Raw genomic sequence first — 21,294 nt, forward strand, 5'->3', positions numbered from 1 at the left:
TTTTTTAACGCAGTCCGTGATGATGTTTGCAAGGCACCACTGAATTTAGAAAGTAGATTTTAATTCTTTCATGTTTGTGTCAAATGGCGATTAATATATTGTAATTTTCTTCATTTCAATCCCCTCCCCTCTGTGTGTGTGTGTTAATATATATCAAACACACACAAACACACACACACACACACATATATATAAGTATTATATTTATACAATTAGTAGTGATCTATATAGGTTTATACAAGAAATTGGCTGTGGTATGTCTGTGCCAGTATAAATAATATAAAAATTATAAAACATGACAAACAAAATCACTATAATAGTGTTTGCATCATAATCAAATCGAATTGAATTAGATTTAGATCTATTTTAATGTCATACTTTAATTTCCTACACGCTTGTTGTGCTGCTTTAATAGCTAAGTGGGCGCGGTCGAACGGGTCATGTGACGTGACACGGAAGTCGTCTCCATTAGGCACGTCCCGGTGTTGCTCCGTGGTTCGGGTCAGACGTGTAGGTGACAGTTTCTCAGACTTTACCGCCAACGTGAAGCCAGAACCGGGTGAACGTACCAGAAGCTCCCCTGTCCCTCGCTCCTCTGTGATTCTCGTCCTGCTGTGTTTCTCCATGCTTCTGCTGCCGATGATGGCCGGCGACGGGACACACACTCACTGAGGTAAGACAAGTTAGCGAGCTAGTTAGCAAGCTCAGCTAGCTTCCCTGTCTTCAGCTTCACATCTTGTGTTTTTGCCTCATCGAACCAAACTTGAATTTAGCCACACGGGGATTCTTGGTATACATATCCAGCTTAATGCTGTAGGTGTGTATTCGGCGTACAGGTTCAGCACATCAGTCTGAAAGCTGCACTATAACTAGTAAGAGTTGTTGTTGGGCCCTGTCATGTTTTCTTTGAGTCTTCCACGATGTGTTATGAGCTGAACAAACACTTAAACACAACATCTGATATAAAAAGTTATTAGCAAACGTGAAACAATGAGCAACAAACGTGATATCAGGTGAAATAAGTCTGTATGTAGTGGACAAACTGACTACTGTGAGTGCTCTGACAGGAACTTCATGAAAACCAATGAACATCACACACAACAAGTTTACTGACATTCCTTTGAATGTATGAATGAGAGGCCCTGAGCCAAAGGTATCGCTGCTAAATGATGACTTTGAGAGGTGAATAATTCATTAGTAAGACAGTATTTTCCTATTTTTGGTGTGGAGAGTAGTTAACTTAAAACCTCAAGTCCTGATTTGTGAGATTTGTTTGAGATATTTGACTCTATCAGGGTTTTCATGATCTATTTCACATGCAGTGTTGAATGTGACATAGATTAAAATGCCTGCCACGCATGCTTCGTTTTTTGATTTCACTCTTCTACCTGACTTTGACATCTATGTTTGTCTGGTGTTTCAGCTCCACCTGTTCCCCTCCCTGGCAGATTTCTGAAGTTTAAGTGTCATGCCAGTCCCAGTGATGGACCAGCCTGTGGTCGATCACCAGAAAAGGTTTCAAGCCGCTGTGGATGTTATCCATAACCTGCCCAAAAACGGTAGGTAACATTTTGCAGCCGCGTCATGATCGCATGTGTGACTCAGCACTTAATTTAATAATACGGTTCTGTTTCCAGAACAAAAGCCTCAGAGCATTGGACCTGTCAGTGCAGCTGTGATTCATGCTGACTTCTCTGAGTGCACAGAGAACAAACTTCATTAAAATGTATTGCATCCAAGGCGTAAGCGTAATCTAAGGGCTTATTAACAATGCATTGTGAGTGTGGGGCTGTTCAGTGCATGTAAACTATCCAGTGTGCAGAAGGATCACTCTGCTGGGTTTAACATAATACTGACAGTCAGCCATCACAGGCCATCACCCCACCACTATTTTTCTCTTGTTAATTGATAGTGGATGGCATGGTTCTCTTAGCAATTAAATCCTAATATGAATTGTGTATATATTTTGGCAGCTACTAAATCATTTGGACAACAACATATGGGAAAAGCTGATAATTGACTTCTCTGTTACAGGCTCCTACCAGCCCTCTTACGAGGTGATGCTGCGTTTCTACAGTCTGTATAAGCAGGCTGTCTGTGGACCCTGTAAAGCATCACGCCCCGGCTTCTGGGACCCAGTGGGCCGCTACAAATGGTGTGTATAATTGTGCACTTGTATATCACTCTGTAATTAGATCTGGGTTACTTTGTGTTAGCAGATGTACTAGCTCTCAGTTGGTCTGATAAGTGGACTTCTTCTGACACGTACAGACAAACTGGAGTCTGAAGCGTTTTTAATGTGTTACTAATTGTTTATTAGTGTGTTGCACTGAATTAACTGCACATTACCTCCTGGCTGTTGTAATTTTCGTCCCCTTTATTCACCTGTTTTGTGTAATATAATCTGAAGTGCACTCATTTTTCAACTTCATATTAAAACTATGAGATTAGGGCTACATTGACAAAGAGAAACATCCATCTGATTTTCCTTAACAAGCTAATGGGAAATTATTATTGAATTTACTATTACATTACCAAAGGCACTGTGATTTTATATTTTGTTTAATATTCCCAGTAAAGTTGTGTAGTGGCAGACATGTGTTTTACTTGTACTGGTGTATCTGTTAGGGATGCATGGAGCCACCTGGGGGAGATGAGCAGTGAAAGTGCCATGGCTGCATATGTGGACGAGATGAAGAAAGTAGCTCAGGAGGTATGGAACAGATTTATTTATTCCAATCATATATTTCAGTTCAGTATTGAAAATGGTATTTAAGACAACATCTGCATTTCCATCTGCAGGAGAGGTGTAGATTTATTTTAAACCCAAAAGTGAATGAAGAAATAAATAAAGGATAATTACACTTTTGCACATGTATCTTACATTTGGCTACCAGGCAATGTTTAGATTATTTCCCCAATTTGTTACGGTTGATGCCTCTTGCTTTATTTTGTGTGTGATCAGATCAGTTCTCAGTAACATTGTGAACATGAAGTAGGACTTTAAATAAAACAAGATCTCCACTGGTCTGCAGGTCATCGACACCATGCCCATGAATGAGAAGACGGCCTCACTCTTCCACCACTTTGAGCATCTCTACCTGGTCATTGATGATATGCCGCGGCCTCCAGGGTCCCTGCTCACACTTAGAGAAGGTCAGTGCGTCTGCAGCACTGATGTCTGACGCTTTCTAATGTTCATCTTCTGGTCCAATAGTTTCAGAAACCAGCCCCACCTTAAAGTCAGCTATTCGGAATCAGATAATCTGACTTCCACACACTTCACAGTATCATTGGCCCATTGTGCATACTGCATTTCTTTCAGGGTAGATTGTCTTTGGAAAGCTTGTAATCGAAACCTTTACAGTCAAACAGCTGTTACACAGTGCCAGAGCGGTATCTGTCCCCACGGCAGTTTCCATTTTCTCTCAGCTCTACAGGAAATGTATGGAGCTGTGGTGACTTGCTGATGATTTCCAGTGTGAATATACATAGAAGAGTGTTTGTCTTTTACCACAGGTCTTAAAGGACGTGAGCATGCTGACAGTCCAGAAGAGATGAAGAGTGAGGATGAGGAGCAGGAGGGGCCTAAAGAAGATTCTTTTCCTCCAGAGGATCCAGATCGGGAGTTCAGCCTGGCTGAGGTTATAGACCTCACAGCCAACACCATCCCTAATGGTATGTAAAGAGTGTAGCCCCTTAAAGTGCTTTGAGTGGTCATCAAGACTAGAAAAGTGTAAATACAGACCATTTAGCCCCACACCTCCCTTATACTCTATGAGCTGTCTAATTTTAAAATGCAGTTATCCTGTGAAAACTACAGACAAACTTTTCCAGGTGGTTTTTGTGGAGATCACAGCCAACATTTTTTGCGAGGTGAGACAGAGAGCCGGCTGATCAAATCAGATTCAATGATGGTGACCTCTGACCTCAAGTGTTCAGTCATTTGTATAAATGCATTTGTCCTCGTTACAAATGACAGAATTTTCCACTGCTGCTTTCAACTGCACTGCTTCTCCAGGAGACTCCTCTGAAGAGTTCGGCGAAAAGTTTGGGAATTATTTGGGGTTTGAGTGGAGTTGGTCATGTTGGCTGGTGTAATTCTATATATAATATATATAGAATCTTTCATTTGGGAAAACAAACGTGTGTCAGGGACAGAGTAACACAAGCTTAGTGCAGCTACATTAACTGCATTAGGCTCGGGTTGGGTTTGGACTCAAAAAAGAATTAGGCACGGTTAGTTTTGTCTGTCTTGCTTGGATTCTGAGAGAGAAATGTGGCCCAAGCTGCACTCCAATTCATATGGCTTATTAGAAGGAATAGAATAAGAAAACTAAAGAAGAAAACCATGTGATGCAAGATAATGCAAAAGTGATCCCTCAAAAAGATTCTTGCCAGCGCGCCTGTGTGTGGGACACTGTTGCTCAGTGTGTTTGATGCTGGACAGTTTCACAGCTTTACACCATGATAATAAACCTAAAACTTTTCTCACTTCTGTGCTGCTGCAGACTCTGGCGTGTGCGAGGGTTTGGTGTTGACCAGTGATTCTGAGAGTGAGATCTTCTGTGACTCCGTGGATTCAGTGGAGCAACTCAGTAACATCAAGGTATGACTCTCTCACATCGTCAAAGGTATAGCTTGTGATGCCGCCAGCAAACAGTACAAACCACGTTAGGATTTCCAGCACCAGTGACTGAATGTAAGGATGGATGGCAGTGAGTTGAAGTGAAGCCAAATCATCTTGATTGCCCCCTGCTGGCTGGCTGGCTGCAGTAAAGGGCATAAACCCTGCTTCCTCCATGCAAGTGGATGTGACATGGATAAAACTAAAAAGTCCAAGAACATATTTATGACATTTTTCATAAAGATGGTTTCTGTCATTTTAGGGTGTTCTTATCACACTGATGCTTGTTCAAGTGCTCATGTTTCTGATACGTTTGAATTAGTAATTGGCTCTGACTGGTTGTGATTGTGTATCGACAGAACCTCCACTCCATCACCACCACAAAGACAAAATTACATCAAAAACATAAGATGGCAGCACATGTATCCATAATATACCATCATTGTCCAACGCAGTGAAATAACTATTCCAATGAGCTGGAAAATGAAATCAGAAGCCACAATTGAAAAGTGTGAATAGAGAATTTCACAAGGTGCAAATAAGACATTTTTTCAAAGGTTGAAATTAATATATATATTTTTTTTCTTCTTGGTCTTCACAGGTTCCTGTAGGTAAATTCAACGGTTTCCAGAATGGCCACGTGTCATTGGAGACATCCGGCCGTCTTGAGGTCCGACAGGTCGGAGCAGGTCAAGGTGGAGAGGGAGGTAGCGATGGGAAGGGTCAGGGTCCCGTCAGCAGGAGGCGAGACAGTGGGCGGGAAGGTTCCCACCACAACTGGAGAGAACGTAAGCTGTTATCACCCGCGCTTTGCTTCACACTTTTCTCACACTTAATAATGCTTGACCTGTGTTGTTGTCCGTAGGTGGTGTCCCTCAGGGAAGTCCAAGGTGGGGGGGCCCGGGTGGCGGCGGCGGAGGGGCCGGACGAGGAGGAGGGGATGGTTCCGAGGGCGGGGCAGAGAGGATCCATGATACCCAGCTACAGCAGCAGATCATTGTGGCACTACGGAGGCTCAGAGAGGACATGAGGAGTGTGATGGACCGGCTGGAGGTTGTGGAAAGGCTCGCTGCCACACACGTAAGCTTGTGATCAGTCTGTTCTGACACACATATATACTTTCATTTTAAAAAAGGAATCTGATGGATCAGGTTGCGGTACTCACACTAGTTAGTAGGAGACATTCACTGTTGGTTTGCCTCTGTACGTGGGTGGACAAAAAAGAAAAGTCTAGAACATCCCCAGACTTACTTTTGATGCCGCCTTCAACTCCCTGAGATCATTGCTGCTTTCTGTGTGATAGGCTCAGGGCTCAGAGTGGAGACAATGTCTGCAGTGTGCTACCACAGCATCACATGAGCAGGTAAGAGAGAGTCTTATAGTTCCAAATGTGTGTGTTCAGGAAATGTTGTTGTTCATGAATGTAGACAAATGAAGTCTTCTAACTAACCTCTGAATGTGGGCATGATCGTTCATTCTGGACCTTGGGAACAGTATTTTTTCAGCTTTTCTTCAGTTTGTCGTTGACGCTGTGAGATGTTAGTTAGTTCTGGAAGCTCTGGGAATTAGTTTGTTAGGAAGTGAAACTTTGAGTCAGGATTATTTGTCAAAGTTGTCTGATGAGCAATCAAAAGGTCTATTAACGTCGCAAACGTTTTTTTAACCTGGAACACTTTTACACTCATCTGCGTTAGTGCAAGTCGTAGTTACAGCTGCACTAAACATGTCTTATAGTTTAATATAATTTAAATATAGTGTACTTACAGTGTATTGTCACAAACTGTGCATACTGATAAGATCTGTGCACTTTGTTGTGCAAAGAGCAGACACTCCGGTTACCAGAGGTATCACTCGAGGTGACTGTATCAGTCCCTCTCAAAGAAGTGCTTTTGTACAGTCACTGTTCTCTGTGACAGCATCTAAAGAATGCATTCTGTTGCCAATGCAGATAAGAGAAGTAAATACTTGTCGTTCTTTTACTGGTCAGCTGAAGAAATGGCTTATTGATGATCAGATATGTGCACGTTAGACTACTGACTGCCTGTCTGCAATTTGTATTTGTTGGTTTTTACTTTGTCTCATGTGTTGTGTTGTAACTTTGTTATGTATTGTAGAATTTATTTAAATTTTAGTTTCCCATTTAAAAAACTGGCCAGGGACAACTGAAAATTAGCCTGTTGAGCAAACTCTGGCTCATTTACAGTCATTTTGCTGTTGATTAGTGAGCATTGTTCTGGTCAAATAAACAAATCAATGAAATGAGAGGATATTCCTTCACCAGCACTGCTTTAATTTGCTTTAATTTGCTTTAGTTTGTGTCATCATTGTGTGATCTCAGCAAACGCTCTCACATATCGTATTTAGTGAAAGCCAGTTGTCGGGTGTGTGATTACTACATTGTTGAAACTCCTGGTTGTCTTCTCTGGGATGAATGATGAACTGATTGATTTTTCTCTCAGGAGGAGTGGTGGTGGCCATTCGACGTGTCGGGCCAGACGGTCCTGCTCTTCCTGGTGTGGCCCTTTGTGGCTCAGGGCGTGGTGTACCTGCTGAGGAAAGCCCAGAAGAGAAGACGCATATGTTCGTGAAATGACACTCAACCATTCGGCCACAGCGATCCATCGGTGCAAGGAGTTTCCTTTCTACAGCAGAAAGGATTAATACCAGTATGTATTCACAAGAGGGGTTCCTCCTCTTCCACCTCCGCCCTGAACACCATGAGGAGGGAGAGAACTTTGTGGACTTGGTGTCTGCTGGGAAATGTATCTGCTTCTTTGTTCACCTCAGGATCCAGAAATCCTCTCACTCACTGCGGAAAATGATTCTTTATTTAAAATATTCAAGTGGCTTAATGAGCTGGCCTGGGGTGGGCAGCAGGAATCAGATAGTCAACAGGATATTGTGTTATTCAACCTGGAGATGTGCTTATACTGATCATGACAAGCCTGAATTAAAGACTTGGGTTATATTATTGTTATATTATGTTAGTGAGACCTAATGTGCAGTCACCATATTCCTCTTCTTTTGGTTTTGCTTCCGTGACCTCAACATCTATGGAAAACATCAGAACAATTGCAGCGAGGAGAGGACTCTTGTGTTCTCATTGTACATGTTGGGAGCTCAGGTTGTGGGTCGGTGTCTCTTAAATTGAATTTGTGTGTTTCCGTTGCTCTGGTGCTGCATCTCTTTGACACTTTCACTTTTTACACATTTCATAATGTTGAACACTAATTCTACAATTTAAAAAAACAAGGCAACATGACAAAATGTGAAAAAGATGAAGGTGTGTGAAACTTTCTGAATGCCCCGTTAACGTTCAATTGTTTAATCGCAGTGTACCTTCACTGTCTCATTGTGTAGATCCATCATCACTGTACAAAATCACATTTTCTCTTGTCATGTTGAACTGCTGTAACTCCAGTTTTAAGCAATTACTAAGTACACTGACTGAGATCCATCCATCAGCCACACCAGCTGAAATTGGGTGAGAGGCGGTACACCTTGGTCAGGACGCCAGATTGATCGAGATAACAACTGTTATTGAAGACAAGCTCAAATTAAAGATCTATATTTACTATAAGGCTGTACTGTATTCAGTTCAATTTCAATTTTATTTGTATAGCGCCAAATCATAATATACATTATCTCAAGGCACTTTACATTGAAACTTAAAATCTTATTAATATAGAGAAACTCAACAGTTCCCACAATGAGCAGCACTTTGGAGACTGTGGAGGAAAAACTCCCTCATTAACAGAGAGAAACCTCTAGAACCAGACTCAATGTGGGCGTCAAAGAAAACGGGGGGAGAAGAGAGATGTACGGAAAAGAGAGGAGAGAGAGATAGTGAGGAGGAGGAGGGAGAGAGAGAGGAGAGAGAGACACCGGGAACACTTGAGCACCATCAGGTATCAGATCTGACTAGTTAAAATGTAAAAAATAACAGTGTAAAGACATTATTGATTATTATTGATAACAGTCACAATTCATATAAAAATTAATTACTGAAGTGTTGTAGTTAATAATTATAATAATAATAATAATAGTAATAATGGTAAAAGTTGTCCTGAAGTTCCGTGGTCAGAGATATCTGAAATGAGAGAGAGAGAGAGACTATGGGAGGACAAAGTGACATAGTTATTGACATGTATTAAAATAAATAGGTGGGCGGGGGGGGGGCAGCAATTGTGGGATTTTAACATGACAGTTTTTACTTCCACAGCAGTAATCCTAATCTGTCACATGATTGTTATTTAGTGTCTGATCGATAGAAAGCCGCTGAGATGGTTGTATACTTCCAGCAGGGTCTCCACCTCTGCAGGACACTGAAGCTCAGTGACAGAGACTGTTGGGTTCTTGATCGCCTCACTGACAGGGCCCTTGTTGTCCCCCTACTCAGCTTCTCTAGATTGTCAACTCTAGGAAAAGTCCTGCTGCTTCCAAACCTGATTCAAAGTTATCATGGCCACTGTTCACCTGGGAACACTCCAACAAGTCCACAGCAAGTGTTCTGTTTTTATCCCGACTGTATACAAATAAAAACAGGCAAACCCATTTCCAAAACAAATAATTTAATATATTAAGTATAATATTTATATACACAGGTTAAGTTAACAAGGCTTTGTACAACTGTTACAAAATTGGTCCACGCACAGTCACCCACGTACATAAAGTACACGTCTGTTTTTACAGAAATTCTGGGAAAAAGAGTAGAACACTGAAAATGTGAAAAGGAAAAATGCAAAAATATCACCCAGGTAAGACTCTGTGGTTTGGGATTTAAAGAGGTTATTGGTTCACGATCATCTGCTCCCATGACAATGCTATCTTTATAACACTGATAGAATGTATCAACTGGAGTAACACTGCTCTCGCCTCAATACGTCTCTGTACTGCTCACACTGTACAATTACCCAAATAGAAACAACAAGGATTTTGGCAAAACTTGACATAGCTGCCTCAAACACTTAGTTCCTGTCAGTGTCCAGACGTCAAGTGTCCTCAAAAGTCTGACATCGCTCTCTGAACACACACACACACACACACACACAGAGGGAAGAACAACAGGCTTGTGTTGAACACTTAGGCTTTGCATATCTTTATATGTCAATAACCCCATGCATGCATTGTTTTAGTCCATGGAAGCTTTGACGTAATGCCCACATCACATCATCCAGAGAGGGAGTTTGCTTTTTACTCCCACTGTTTGCTGTAGATCCACATAAGGACTTGGAAAGAGCTCGTAAAAGGCAGAGAAGTCAACTTAAAACTGCATCAGTGCACTGTGATACTTGCCCAACAAAGACATCATTAGTGAAAACTAGTGGGAGGGTGGGGGGGGCACCAACATATGTACAGCGCAGTTGAAAATGAAAAACATGGCTGATGACTGTGCTCTGTAGTTTGCTGGTGAAGGTTTAGCTGGAACAGAAGCTGGGCTCTGAAGTGGGATTGGTTTGTCTCAGCATTTACACCGTCTTTATTATATTTGTTCATTCAGTTGACATTTGAAGGGTTTGATTCCCTAAACTTTAGAAATATAAGTTAAAGTATGTTTCGGAGGTAAAGGTCCCTTACTTTGACACCATAAAGCATTGACTGCACCAACTCTGACCAGGATTTATTTATTTATCCAAACAATTTAAAACAGTGTAAGGGATAATAGAGTTGATGATATAATTATCATTTCAGTTCAATCACCTCCTGATCCTAAGTTGGAAAAAAAAGTGTGGATTCTCAATCAAATAAGAAAAATACAAACCTCATCGTCCATACCTTGTTTTGGAGCTTTTCTTTCTTTGATTATCCTAAACCAAGTTTTATTTGGAGTAGTTATGTGGGAGTCTGATCTTCATAGATTGGATAAAACATTTCACCGAAGGCGAATGTCTTGGTTATAAACTGTTATCTTGTGAGCGCTACACTAAACAGTCAAATAACAAGGGATTTAGCTCAGACAAATATTGTGACTGATTAATGCTGCCAGCTTGGTTAGCCTGTTAGCTATTAGCTCTCCACCAGCTCCAAAATGAAACTTAAAAGCTGCTCTCAGTGTCAAAGAATTCCTATGCCATGGGATTCCATCTCCGACTTTACTGACAATAAAAATCCAAGAGGGAAGCGTTTTGAGACAACTGAGTGACATGATGGACGGCTTTAGTAACAGTGACACAGGTGATCCAGTGTTGGTGAGTACAGGGGAAATACTTGGTAAAGCATTAATAGGTGTAACAGTCAGGTTAAACTACCACTGTGTGCCGACGCCGCGCTCTCATCTTGTCCCGTGGGTCCAGTGCCGATCTCCTCAGGACTACAGAGGAAGATCCTGGGGAGTTCTGATCTATCCATCCAGATGAAGAAGAGGAGAGAGGGGGAGCCCTGTGGGCCAGACGAGGGACGGTATCTATTTGCGGCATTAACCTGGGGCCAACTGATCCCTGTGGAACCCCGACATATCCATGCTGACCCGGTGCTCCGTCAATGACTCTGATCACCTCCACCCTCTCCGCTCTCCATCCTCTGACTCTGTCATCATTCCTGCCCAGCTCAAGTTCCAGATTCATGGACAAAGCCCTCGTCCTCCCTCCTCTGGTCTTCCTGTAGCAGACTGCTGGTGGCTGCTTCCAGTCTGGCTGCTGAAAGCTGGAGGCATGGTAGAGGCTGGGAGGCCTGGTGGGGGAGATCCAGAAAGGGACAGTTGGACGTCCTGCTGCCAGATTGTCAGGTCTAAAGTGGGAAGGAGGATTAATCATAGATGAGGGTCTTGGGTGTCTGGCATGGATTTGGTGTTGTGAGTGGAGATACTTGTTACGAAGCTGCAGTTGAGTTCGTGGCAAGGTCATTCTCTGCCTGCTCTCACCTTCGGAATTTTTTGTGCCTGTTTCCCCTCCCACTACCTTTCCAGCCCCTTCTGCATCTTTTTCTGCTGCGTTTTCTCCATTTTTCACCCCTTTTTCCTTTTCGTCCCATTTTTCTTTTTTGGAAATATGGTCTCCCTTGACTGCCTCTTCTTCCCCTCTCTCCTCTTCTTCTCCTCCTTCTCCTCCCCGACAGTTACTGGCTTTGACTGGCTCATGCTCGGAGTCCTCATCGGCGCTGCTGCCGGGCAAGTAGGTACTGAGGCATTTTTTACGTTTTCGGGCAACTGCAGTGATGATGGACTTGGGCATTAAGTCCCTGGCGTTCAGGTCTTTCTTGGAGTTCGAAGATTGCTGAAAGGTAGAAATCTCAGTCATTTAATGATAAAACTATCCATCATGTTGCAGAAACCATGATCTCCATCCTAGATTTAAAATACAAGTAAGTCATGCTTACCTTTAACTTAAGTGAATCACTGGTAGTGGAATCTATTAGAAAAGAATAAGATGTAAATTAGGAGTCATCATTGAACACATGGTAGCATTAGTGTTAGGAGCTGGTACAAAGTTGTGATGTCTGGCTGATCACAAAACACATACCAGTACCACAACCTTTCAGGAGAACTCTAGCCATTGTCTGAGGATTCATTCTAAAATTAAACTGCAACTGTTGGCACTGCTTATACTTTAAGTAGCAACAATGGCTAGAATTTGCCATCACACCATCAAGGCAGGGGGTTATGGCACACTGGGGTGGGGGGGCACCAAAACTGGTGAAAAGAAAATGAGTGGTCAAATGCACGTGCAAACAGCAAGCACAAAACACAAGGAGAAGACCTGTTCCTACCGAAGAGGCTGATCCATTGTCTCAGCTAGAGGAAACGAGTGCACAAAGGTCCAGAAAAAAAGAGAAATTGAGACAAAGTGGGAAACATCATGAGTATCCACAGGCAGAAACGTACCAGCTGGAGAAACAGTACAGACATCTACTGGGAAAGAAAGACACTGAGCTGAGTTTGACCTGAGAAGGCCACTGATCTGTCGCCTTAAAGTAGAGGGTAGGTTAGATTTATATGTTATTAGTGTTATGGTTTTTAATTAGCATTAGTCATACTCATGCCAAGCCCCTTTCCCTGATGTATCCTGGGTTCCTTTGAGATAAATGAAAGGTAACACTTCCATTTAAATCACACTGAAGCTACATCTGACCTACACAAGCACAAAGAAGATATCCAATTAGTCCCAGATAGGAAGGTTTAGGCGTTCATGTCTCAGTGTTAAGTTTCTCTCTTTGTCTTATATATTGCAAAATTATAACAGACTTAGTTATGCTTGTGTAGGTCAGATGTAGCTAGAATTGTAGATAGGTACCCTGTAACTTTTCATATAGGACCAATCTACACTTCTCTCCAGTATTATTTAAATTCAGTTTTGAAGAACATCCTGTGGTCAGTTTTATATCAAACATCATTGTGTTATAGTTTTTATGTACAAAAGAGATGTTAAAAGGCCCTGCTGTCAAAGACCTTTGATTGGGATGAATCATGTTCACTATCAGAAACTACTTGGGTTGTCATTTTGAATGGAAAAGTTGAAAATGGGCCAACTCTCTGTGCGCAAGTCAACATAAGTAAGACATCACTAAGTCTGCAATCCCCCATGTTTGGACCCCCTGTCTTTGTGATATCTGCACAGCTCTGAGTGAGGCTAACGGGAGACAGTATGTTCCCTACAACCCACACTCCACTTTGAGGAGCTCCCTCGCTGGGAGGCCACCAGAGACAGTATTTGGAAAGAGGATATAAGCCACCATCACCAGCTGTCACAAATACTTAGCAGAACAACGGAAAGCGCAAACTACTGAGGCAGCCCGCAGACAGATGTGTCAAAATCTATGTTTGGACCTTTACTATTTTAGTATACGCAATGCTTCCATGGGCCATTTTGCTAAATGTCTTCTTAATCTAGTTGCCACAAACTATTAACAAATGAATTATAGAGCTGACATATATGCAGAGTGAAGAGTTATTGCCAATTGCAGTTAATGCATTAATATTGACTTGCACAAGGTAACAGATAAGATCATGGACTCAGGTGGGTGGAGGTGATTATACTGTACAGCTCTTTGCATGCATGTCAAGTTGACACTGAGAAAATCAGCCTTTACTGCGGCCACCAGCCACCTCAGTGTCAAGGGCTTAGAGGTCAGGCTGAGAAGAAAATGGCATCACTTGTTTGACAATTGATTACAGCGCCACCATCAGGCCGACTGGGATCATATTTCTTAGGAAGGACATGGACGTTGGGCCAAATTTCATGTTTCTAGCTCATTCCAGGTGACATTTGCAGACTCAACCACCGCGTTAAGAATAGAAAAGGTTTTTCTCTGTCAGTTAAACAGACCGAAGAAAATGATCCCCTCGTAGTGAACATGTATCTCTTTGAGAATGTTACAGATCAGATGAAGAATTTAATGTTAGATTATGACTCATCCTCACCAGATGCCTCTCCTGGCATGCCCGGCCTGCCGATGTTGGACAGCAGATGGTCAATGTTGGGCACAGGCTGCATGTCCCTCTTATCCTCTGGGGCCTATGAATGCACACATGAACACACACACACACACACAGAAATACTGAGATTTAAAGCACGGATGTGGGATGAGGATACATAACTACAGAAACCACAACAACATACCTTCTCTTCCTTATCGAACTCTCCATCACTGAAGAACCAGTCACACTGTTGAAGCAACAACACACAGTATCACTACACACTGTTTCCACACAACACAAATGGTTCAGATCTTGCAGGTAAGAGATGCCTCTTCTTACGTGCAGGATTAGCGTCTCCACTATTTTGTAGCGATCAGGCATGTGAGTGACCATGTCGGTCATGTTGTCCTCTGACGTCCTCACCAGAGTGGGACCAAACACCAGAGCTAGGTTTCTTGGCTCCATCTGAGAATTAAATTAAAGTCATGTCATGTCTGGCTGAACTCTGAACACAAAAACCTAACTGACCTAACTGACCTACCTTATTCTTGTCAGAGTTATCTGCCACCTTCTTGAGGTGACCCACCAGGAACTTGAGGGTGTGGTAATAGTGATCTGGGAGGTCATGGATCTGGAAAAAGAAGGAAGACATAGAATATTTCAAAATAAAACTGAGGGAATAGATGACAAAAATATAAATCGCTGCCATTTGACCCATACCAGTTTCTTCATGGTCTTCAGTCTGTCTTCTGCGTCTTCTATTCGGTTGGCATCGATGAAATCAATGTATTTGTCTGTTGGCAGAGAACAAGCAACTTAGTGTCTTTGACTAGAAGTGGATTTTGGAATAAAAATAAATGTTATCTATACCCAGTTTGAGGAAATAATCCATTGGCTGCCTTATTCTTATATTAAACAATATACACGTTCTTTAAGATCACTTCACAGTAAACAAAAGAGTGGCCTCACCATCAGTAAACACAGGCTCGGGCAGTTTTCTGAAGAATGATTTAAGCAGGCTGCTGATCACATTCAGGTCCTGCCATCTCTGTGGAGACAGACAGAGGGTTTACAACATCTGCTGTAGACAAATATATATATATATATAACACATAATCTGAAAAAAAATATTCCTGGTGTTTAAATGTAACTTCAGCATTTGTTCATTATAACTCAAGCTGAGACAATACATTTCTTTAAACTGGGTTATCAGGTCGAACGTGTTTCTGTCCTCCGCACCTCCTCGGCAGTGTTGATGTCCATGCCCTTGTTGAGATGCTCCTGAAGGTTGGACACCATGGCGTTGTTCCCAGGCACCCGGTAGATGCCGGTGTACTCCAGACCCGTCGCCTCCACCATGCCACAGCACATCTCCACTGTCAGGGGGACAAACTGCAGACAGAGGCCAGAGGTGTGGTTAATGAGGAGCAGGAGAGACGGACGCAGAAATAAACATGCAAGTGTGAATGTATCTTGGTACAAAACAAAGCATATAAATATGAGCAAGCTTTGACCCCCATCAACTACTTTATGTTGTTAGTTGAGTCTCTCTTTCTACAAACAACTGGAGTCATCATGTGTATTGTTGTTAGTGTAGTTCATTATAAAACATTAAATGTTTTTACTTTATGGTTGACAGCGGGCTGACAGTCCTCCAGTCGCACACCAAACGCCTTTGGACTTCCTGTCTTCTTGGCTTTCTTCATGATGTTGATGCCCCACAATGCCTTGCTGTCATCTGAGTGTACAAACACACACACACACACACACAGCTTTTGAATAACCTCTGTAAGAGTCTATATATTAGTGTGTGCTAGTGTGGCTCATTCACACAGAGCAGCTATTCCCAACACAGAGTCGGGATATTAAGGGATTACCATCTGACACTGTTTGCTTGGTTGCTGGATAATGAACGGAATAGAAACAGAAAATACATGAACAGTATACGACAAAAGTGAGAACACCCATATGCTGTATAGAACTTATGAATCATATTTAAGCAACTGTGTAACATCGCGTCAAAGCTTGTGTTTCTGTGATGTTTGTGTGTAAATCAATGGGCATGTAGCACTGTGCTAGAAACAGACACAGTCCCCTCTGGGACAATTATTTTACAAAGATTTTAAAGTTAAGTGTATTTTAGTTTATTAAAAACAAACAGGTCAGATAGACTGCACAGAAAATACAGACCCCACAGGACAACCTCAACACAACAAAAGTCAGTTTACCTGTATTCATAGCAACAAAAGTAATCACACCTATGATTTCCTGTTGAGGCACATTTCATGAACAGTGTTATAAAAGAACATGTGAACACCCCAGCTTCCTCACATCTGTCCTAGGTTGTGTCTGATGGAACGAGGCTCCTCATCATGAGGAAGTGACTGAACTAGACAGAAAGCAGACTGTGAAAGAGCCTGAAGTGAAACACAGCTGCAGCAGTGGTTAGGAGGAGCAGGAAGAGTCATATGACCAACAACTACCAACAATAGAAGGAGCAGTGGAACTGGTACAGACTGGTATCATCCATGGACAGGACAAGCTGATGTGCCATCAAAAATAAAAGTATTAAAAAAAAAAACTCAAAAGGTTTACTGACTTTTGTTGCAGTTGGTTCTTTAAATAGAAATGTTATGAGTGAAATATTTCTGTTGCTCAGATTTATTGACCTTCTACTTGACTTTGGTTCAAATTAAATAAAAACTCAGACAGGATTTGTAATAATGATTTCAGTGACACTCATTAGGCCTGCTCTCAGTTTTGTTGCATGCTCAATACAACAACTCATCCCATCAGTGAAAAAGTGTTTGACTCTTTTTGGTGTTTTGGTGTGGAGCCGTAAGCTATCACTGTGTAGATTAGTATGGCAGGGTCCAGTATCTTCCCCAATAAAATGATTTAGGTCACAAGCTTTTAAATAAGAAGCTATTTTTAATCTCAAGCGACCAAAATACAGTCCTTGGTTTTAATTGTGACTCATCGTATACCTGTAGTTTATACAGGAAAATCTTTTCATACATAGTCAATTACTTTTCATTGTTACATGTTCCTGTGAACACAAATGCCGGGGGCATATGTCTCGACTCACTACTACTCACCATGGCTGTATTTTTATTTTTATTTATCCGTATTTACATTTCTAATATTTCTAATATTTTTAATATTTACATTTACCACTTACAATGTCTAAAATCACTTACAATGTACAATATTATTTATATCATCATGGAAACACTTACCTTACCATAGTACTTATATCATGGTCACTTTACATTGCAATATTTTCTTATTTCATTTTATTTCATTTATGCCTTGCAGTATTATTCATGTCATGGTCACTTACTTTGGCAATATTAATTATATCATGGTCATTTACTTTGGCAATATTACTTATATACTTTACATTACAATACTTTTATATCATGCCACTCTTTTATCCTCAGTATCCTTTTGCACATTGTCTGTTTGCAGGTCGATTGTTTTCTTTTTCATTGTGTAGGTTACATAAATTTCTGTCTGTTTTTTTGTTTCATTGCCTTTTCCATTTTAATTTCTGTAGTGTATACTACACTTTCTTTCTGCTGCTGTAACATGTACATTTCCCCGTTGTGGGATGAATAAAGTATATCTAATCTAATAAAAAGCCACACTAATCTGTGAGTGGTACGTTTGTTGCTTTTAGCCAGCAGGTAGCAGTGTGTGGTACGATGGCGAACACGGAGCAGAGCCAAGTCTGTACCCACCTGCTCTGGAGGTGCGGTTCACTAAGGTGTTGTCAGTCTTAGCCAGGAGGAAGGGAGGCATCATCCGGTGGACTCTGGGGGAGGAATCTGGCTTGCTACCTGTCAGACTGCAGCAAGAGAGAGAAACAAAGATGGCTGAAAATCAAATGGGTTGTAATTAGAGGTTATTCTTTGAACACGTTAAGTGTGTGTTCTTCTTCAGGTCTTAATACTTTCAATAGTGTCTCGAGATGAACTCAGTTGTACAAAGTAGGCTTTCTTTGCTTTTAGAAACATTAAATTATTGTTGATCCCCAATGCTGACCTGTGTTTTCTGTAATCATTCAGCTTCTTGTTGATAAGAGCTTGTCTTGAGAAACCAATCTCCTAGGATAAATGAGAAGTAGGAGTTAGTTTAAGTTCATTTCAACTGTACAAGACTAACTCGGTGTAAAGATCTTACCTCGTTGTCGGTCTTGCTGTTCTCCCTGATCACCCTGATCCAGGCCAGCATGTCGTCCCTGTCCTCGGCCTGCAGCAGGTACTCACAGAAGTCTTGCGTGGTGAGCCGCAGGGTGTGCTTACGCTTGGTTTCGCTGTAGGCGATGTCGATCAGGCAGCCGCGGATGCTGACCGGGGGGTGCTCGTCCTGGCTGGGCCCCGCCCCCGCCCCGTGAAGGACCGCCTCTCGCTTGTCCTTGTAGAGGAAGAGCAAATTGGAACGGAGCACGGAGAAGACGCGCTTCCATGGCCGCATGCCACCACCAACTTTCTACAATGAGAGGAGACAGAAAGAAAAACTGGAGAGAATTGTGGGATCAAATATCTATATGAGGCAGCTCCTTATTAACTCTTCTCTACATCCCTCACCCAAACAGCAGCTGTCCAATCATAGCAATAGCATCAAATTTAACCTGACATGGAAAATCTGTCATGGTTTGGATTTGTCCACATGGCAACACTGTGCTCTGTTACTTGTGGCATCTATCACACTTCTGTCCATCCTGGGAGAGGGATCCCTCTCTCTGGGGGTTCTACTTTTTTCCTCACTCTTGTTGAGGGTTAAGAACACAGGAGGGTGCACCTTGTTCGGCCATATGAGACAAATTGTGATTTGTGAATATGGGTCATACAAATAAAATGGATGACGTACAGTCACTCGTTCAAAATGTATGATTTTATCTGTCTCTGTCTGACATGAAGGATCCATTGCTTAGTAATCAATACTAACATGCATTTCAACTGGTTCAACTGTTGCCAGTTTGGAAAGCTTAACATACAACTGCAATTGGCTCATTGAAGGTCCAAACAGCTTGCTGCAGCTGTGTGTGTGTGTGTGTGTGTGTGTGTTTGTGTGTGTGTGTGTGTGTGTGTGTGTGTGTGTTGTACCTTCCCCTTCTCCGTGAGGATCTGTTTGTAGTGTAGCCAGCCCTCCTTACGCACATCACTGAAAGTGATGGTTCCCAGTTCAGAAGTGGAGTGGCGTTTGGACCTGGCCTCCTCCTGAGCTCGCAGGCTCTCCAGAGACTGAAACACAGAGTTGGGATATTAAGGGATTACCATCTGACACTGTTTGCTTTGTTGCTGGAAAATGAACGGAATAGAAACAGAAAATACATGAACAGTATGCGACAAAACTGAGAACACCCATATGCTGTATATAATTTATTAATCAGATTTAATTCCTGATACGACCTATATGCAACAAAAGTCAGTTCACCTGTATTCATAGCAACAAAAGTAATCACACCTATGATTTCCTGTTGAGGCACATTTCATGAACAGTGTTATAAAAGAACATGTGAACACCCCAGCTTCCTCACATCTGTCCTAGGTTGTGTCTGATGGAACGAGGCTCCTCATCATGAGGAAGTGACTGAACTAGACAGAAAGCAGACTGTGAAAGAGCCTGAAGTGAAACACAGCTGCAGCAGTGGAGGATTTTGTGGGTTTTGTGTCAGACTGGTATCATCCATGGACAGATCAAGCTTACATGCCATCAAAAATAAAAGTTTACTTACTGTTGTCGCAGTTGGTTCTTTAATATGGACATTTTATCATAGTTTAATGAGTCAAACATTTCGGTTCCTCAGATTTATTGAACTTCTCCTGGTCTTTGAAATGGACAGGACTTTACAATTAACAATTCATTGACACTGATTAGGGCTGCTGTCAGTTTTGTTGCATGCTGTATATGTGCTCCTTACAACAACTCACCCCATCAGTGAAAAAGCTCTTGACCCTTTTTGGTAGTTTGCTGTGGAGCAGAAAGAAAAGAAATTACAGCACTGAGTGTGGACAGTGTGATGTAATCTCTAAGACTATAAACTATGGACCTATTCATTATTAATACAGCTTGTCTGAGTTCCTGACTTACGAGAAGACTCGCCCCTCTTCCCTGAAGGTGTTCAGCCCCTCGTCACAGGACTTGGATCTCTCGGTGGTGATGGCCAGTAGGTAAGAGGAGCGACGACCTTTAATGCTGCCTGAAGAGGGATGAAAGACATGTCAGACAAGAGAGGAGAGGAGTATGACGAAGAGGGTTTAAATATGGAATCTATGGCGGTGACATGAGAAACGAGAAGAAGATGAGTGTTAAATGGATATTACAATAGAGAGGGGGGTGGATTAAAGGGTTAGACGTGTGTAGTACACATTAAAAAGAACAGCTGACTACCTAGTACCTAAGTTTTGGATGCATTTACGCTATGCAAGTTAATGCCAGTTTAAAGTCTCAAATGAAAATGAAGATAAGATGGGATACAATTCTCCCAGTGTGGCAAGACAAACTGAAATATTCATACCATGCCATCGAATTATTTTGATGGTGATGTAATAAGACAAGTCAACTATGACCCAAGGAACAGCTTAAAGCTATCAGACACAGTGTACATAAGATAAAGAATTTGATTTTGCTGATTCATTTGAAATTATATCACTATGAAACAAAGGTTGATTTGTTATCAACTGCAGCAACAAAGCATTCTGAATTAGCTCCTGCACTGATTTGCATCACTGGCTTCATCTGTACAGCAATGGAACCTAAAACTCATGGGTAATGTAGTATTTAAAGCCATCTGAAATACCAAAATGAATTTCTTTCTTAGAAATGTACACTAATTATTGAAGGTTCAGTGTGTAAGATTTAGCTGAAATGGAACTACTAGCAGAAATTGAATCAAAGGGGAAAAGCCAGACAAATATAGGCCACGATCATTACATAACTGTTTGTCATGTTGGCTCAAAAACACAATAGGAAGCAAACTCTCTATTGGTCTAGCCCTCTCTAAAGCCTTCCAGTATTCACAGAGGGTGAGTGAGACTCACTGCAGTCCTGACAATGAAGTCGGACAAAGGAGGAGATGGAGGAGAGGGTGGGGGAGACAGAGGTGGAAGTGAGGATGGCCACAGTGGAGGCCTGCGAACCGGACACCACAGAGCAGGCTGGTACATAGCAGGCCTGTAGGTCAGTACTAGGACTGGTGGGTTCATCTGCAAAGTCATCATCACATGTGAGCAACAGGGAGGGAGACACAAGGGGTTAGACACTGACAAGACAGCAGTTTCCTCAGGTGGGAACATCTCCCTGAGGC

The 21,294-nt window shown here is 42.0% G+C and overlaps 2 protein-coding genes across 14 annotated transcripts in view; one reads left to right on the top strand and one right to left on the bottom strand.

Annotated features, from left to right (window-relative positions):
- The first annotated feature begins 440 nt into the window (after nucleotides 1-440).
- On the top strand, nucleotides 441-8,207 carry acbd4 (acyl-CoA binding domain containing 4). Its single transcript, XM_020082885.2, has 11 exons — nucleotides 441-673; nucleotides 1,424-1,559; nucleotides 2,035-2,155; nucleotides 2,629-2,713; nucleotides 3,036-3,156; nucleotides 3,520-3,678; nucleotides 4,512-4,609; nucleotides 5,229-5,415; nucleotides 5,493-5,707; nucleotides 5,931-5,990; nucleotides 7,087-8,207. Exons 2-11 carry the CDS (start codon nucleotides 1,469-1,471, stop codon nucleotides 7,213-7,215), a joined length of 1,266 nt encoding a protein of 421 aa, XP_019938444.1. The 5' UTR covers nucleotides 441-673; nucleotides 1,424-1,468; the 3' UTR covers nucleotides 7,216-8,207.
- Nucleotides 8,208-9,181: 974 nt separating this feature from the next.
- The window catches only part of LOC109626684 (rho GTPase-activating protein 23-like), a 63,221-nt gene continuing 51,108 nt past the window's right edge, over nucleotides 9,182-21,294 (bottom strand). For 9 of the 13 annotated variants that reach the window (XM_069517369.1, XM_069517368.1, XM_069517367.1 and 6 more), the window contains exons 8-24: nucleotides 21,029-21,193; nucleotides 20,079-20,187; nucleotides 19,919-19,958; nucleotides 19,091-19,228; nucleotides 18,165-18,473; nucleotides 18,027-18,088; nucleotides 17,723-17,829; nucleotides 15,605-15,717; nucleotides 15,219-15,371; nucleotides 14,949-15,027; nucleotides 14,700-14,773; nucleotides 14,521-14,610; nucleotides 14,319-14,444; nucleotides 14,182-14,226; nucleotides 13,983-14,076; nucleotides 11,942-11,973; nucleotides 9,182-11,838 (exon numbers count right to left, since the gene is read on the bottom strand). In XM_069517369.1, the coding sequence (XP_069373470.1) occupies nucleotides 10,867-11,838; nucleotides 11,942-11,973; nucleotides 13,983-14,076; nucleotides 14,182-14,226; nucleotides 14,319-14,444; nucleotides 14,521-14,610; nucleotides 14,700-14,773; nucleotides 14,949-15,027; nucleotides 15,219-15,371; nucleotides 15,605-15,717; nucleotides 17,723-17,829; nucleotides 18,027-18,088; nucleotides 18,165-18,473; nucleotides 19,091-19,228; nucleotides 19,919-19,958; nucleotides 20,079-20,187; nucleotides 21,029-21,193 (2,708 nt within the window). In that variant the 3' untranslated portion in view covers nucleotides 9,182-10,866. Of the gene's footprint in view, nucleotides 11,839-11,941; nucleotides 11,974-12,331; nucleotides 12,357-13,982; nucleotides 14,077-14,181; nucleotides 14,227-14,318; nucleotides 14,445-14,520; nucleotides 14,611-14,699; nucleotides 14,774-14,948; nucleotides 15,028-15,218; nucleotides 15,372-15,604; nucleotides 15,718-17,722; nucleotides 17,830-18,026; nucleotides 18,089-18,164; nucleotides 18,474-19,090; nucleotides 19,229-19,918; nucleotides 19,959-20,078; nucleotides 20,188-21,028; nucleotides 21,194-21,294 lie in introns of all 13 variants that reach the window. The other 4 variants (XM_069517371.1, XM_069517373.1, XM_069517366.1 and 1 more) reach the window with 2 other exon arrangements.

The sequence above is a fragment of the Paralichthys olivaceus genome, chromosome 21 (genome assembly GCF_024713975.1).
Source record: "Paralichthys olivaceus isolate ysfri-2021 chromosome 21, ASM2471397v2, whole genome shotgun sequence".
Taxonomy (NCBI): Eukaryota; Metazoa; Chordata; class Actinopteri; order Pleuronectiformes; family Paralichthyidae; genus Paralichthys; species Paralichthys olivaceus.

Coding starts and splice junctions, on each gene's coding strand:
- acbd4 (XM_020082885.2), top strand. CDS start 1,469: ATGCCAGTCCCAGTGATGGACCAGCCTGTGGTCGATCACCAGAAAAGG. Junction 3,157..3,519: donor CCTGCTCACACTTAGAGAAG/GTCAGTGCGTCT, acceptor CTTTTACCACAG/GTCTTAAAGGACGTGAGCAT. Junction 5,991..7,086: donor CCACAGCATCACATGAGCAG/GTAAGAGAGAGT, acceptor TTTTTCTCTCAG/GAGGAGTGGTGGTGGCCATT.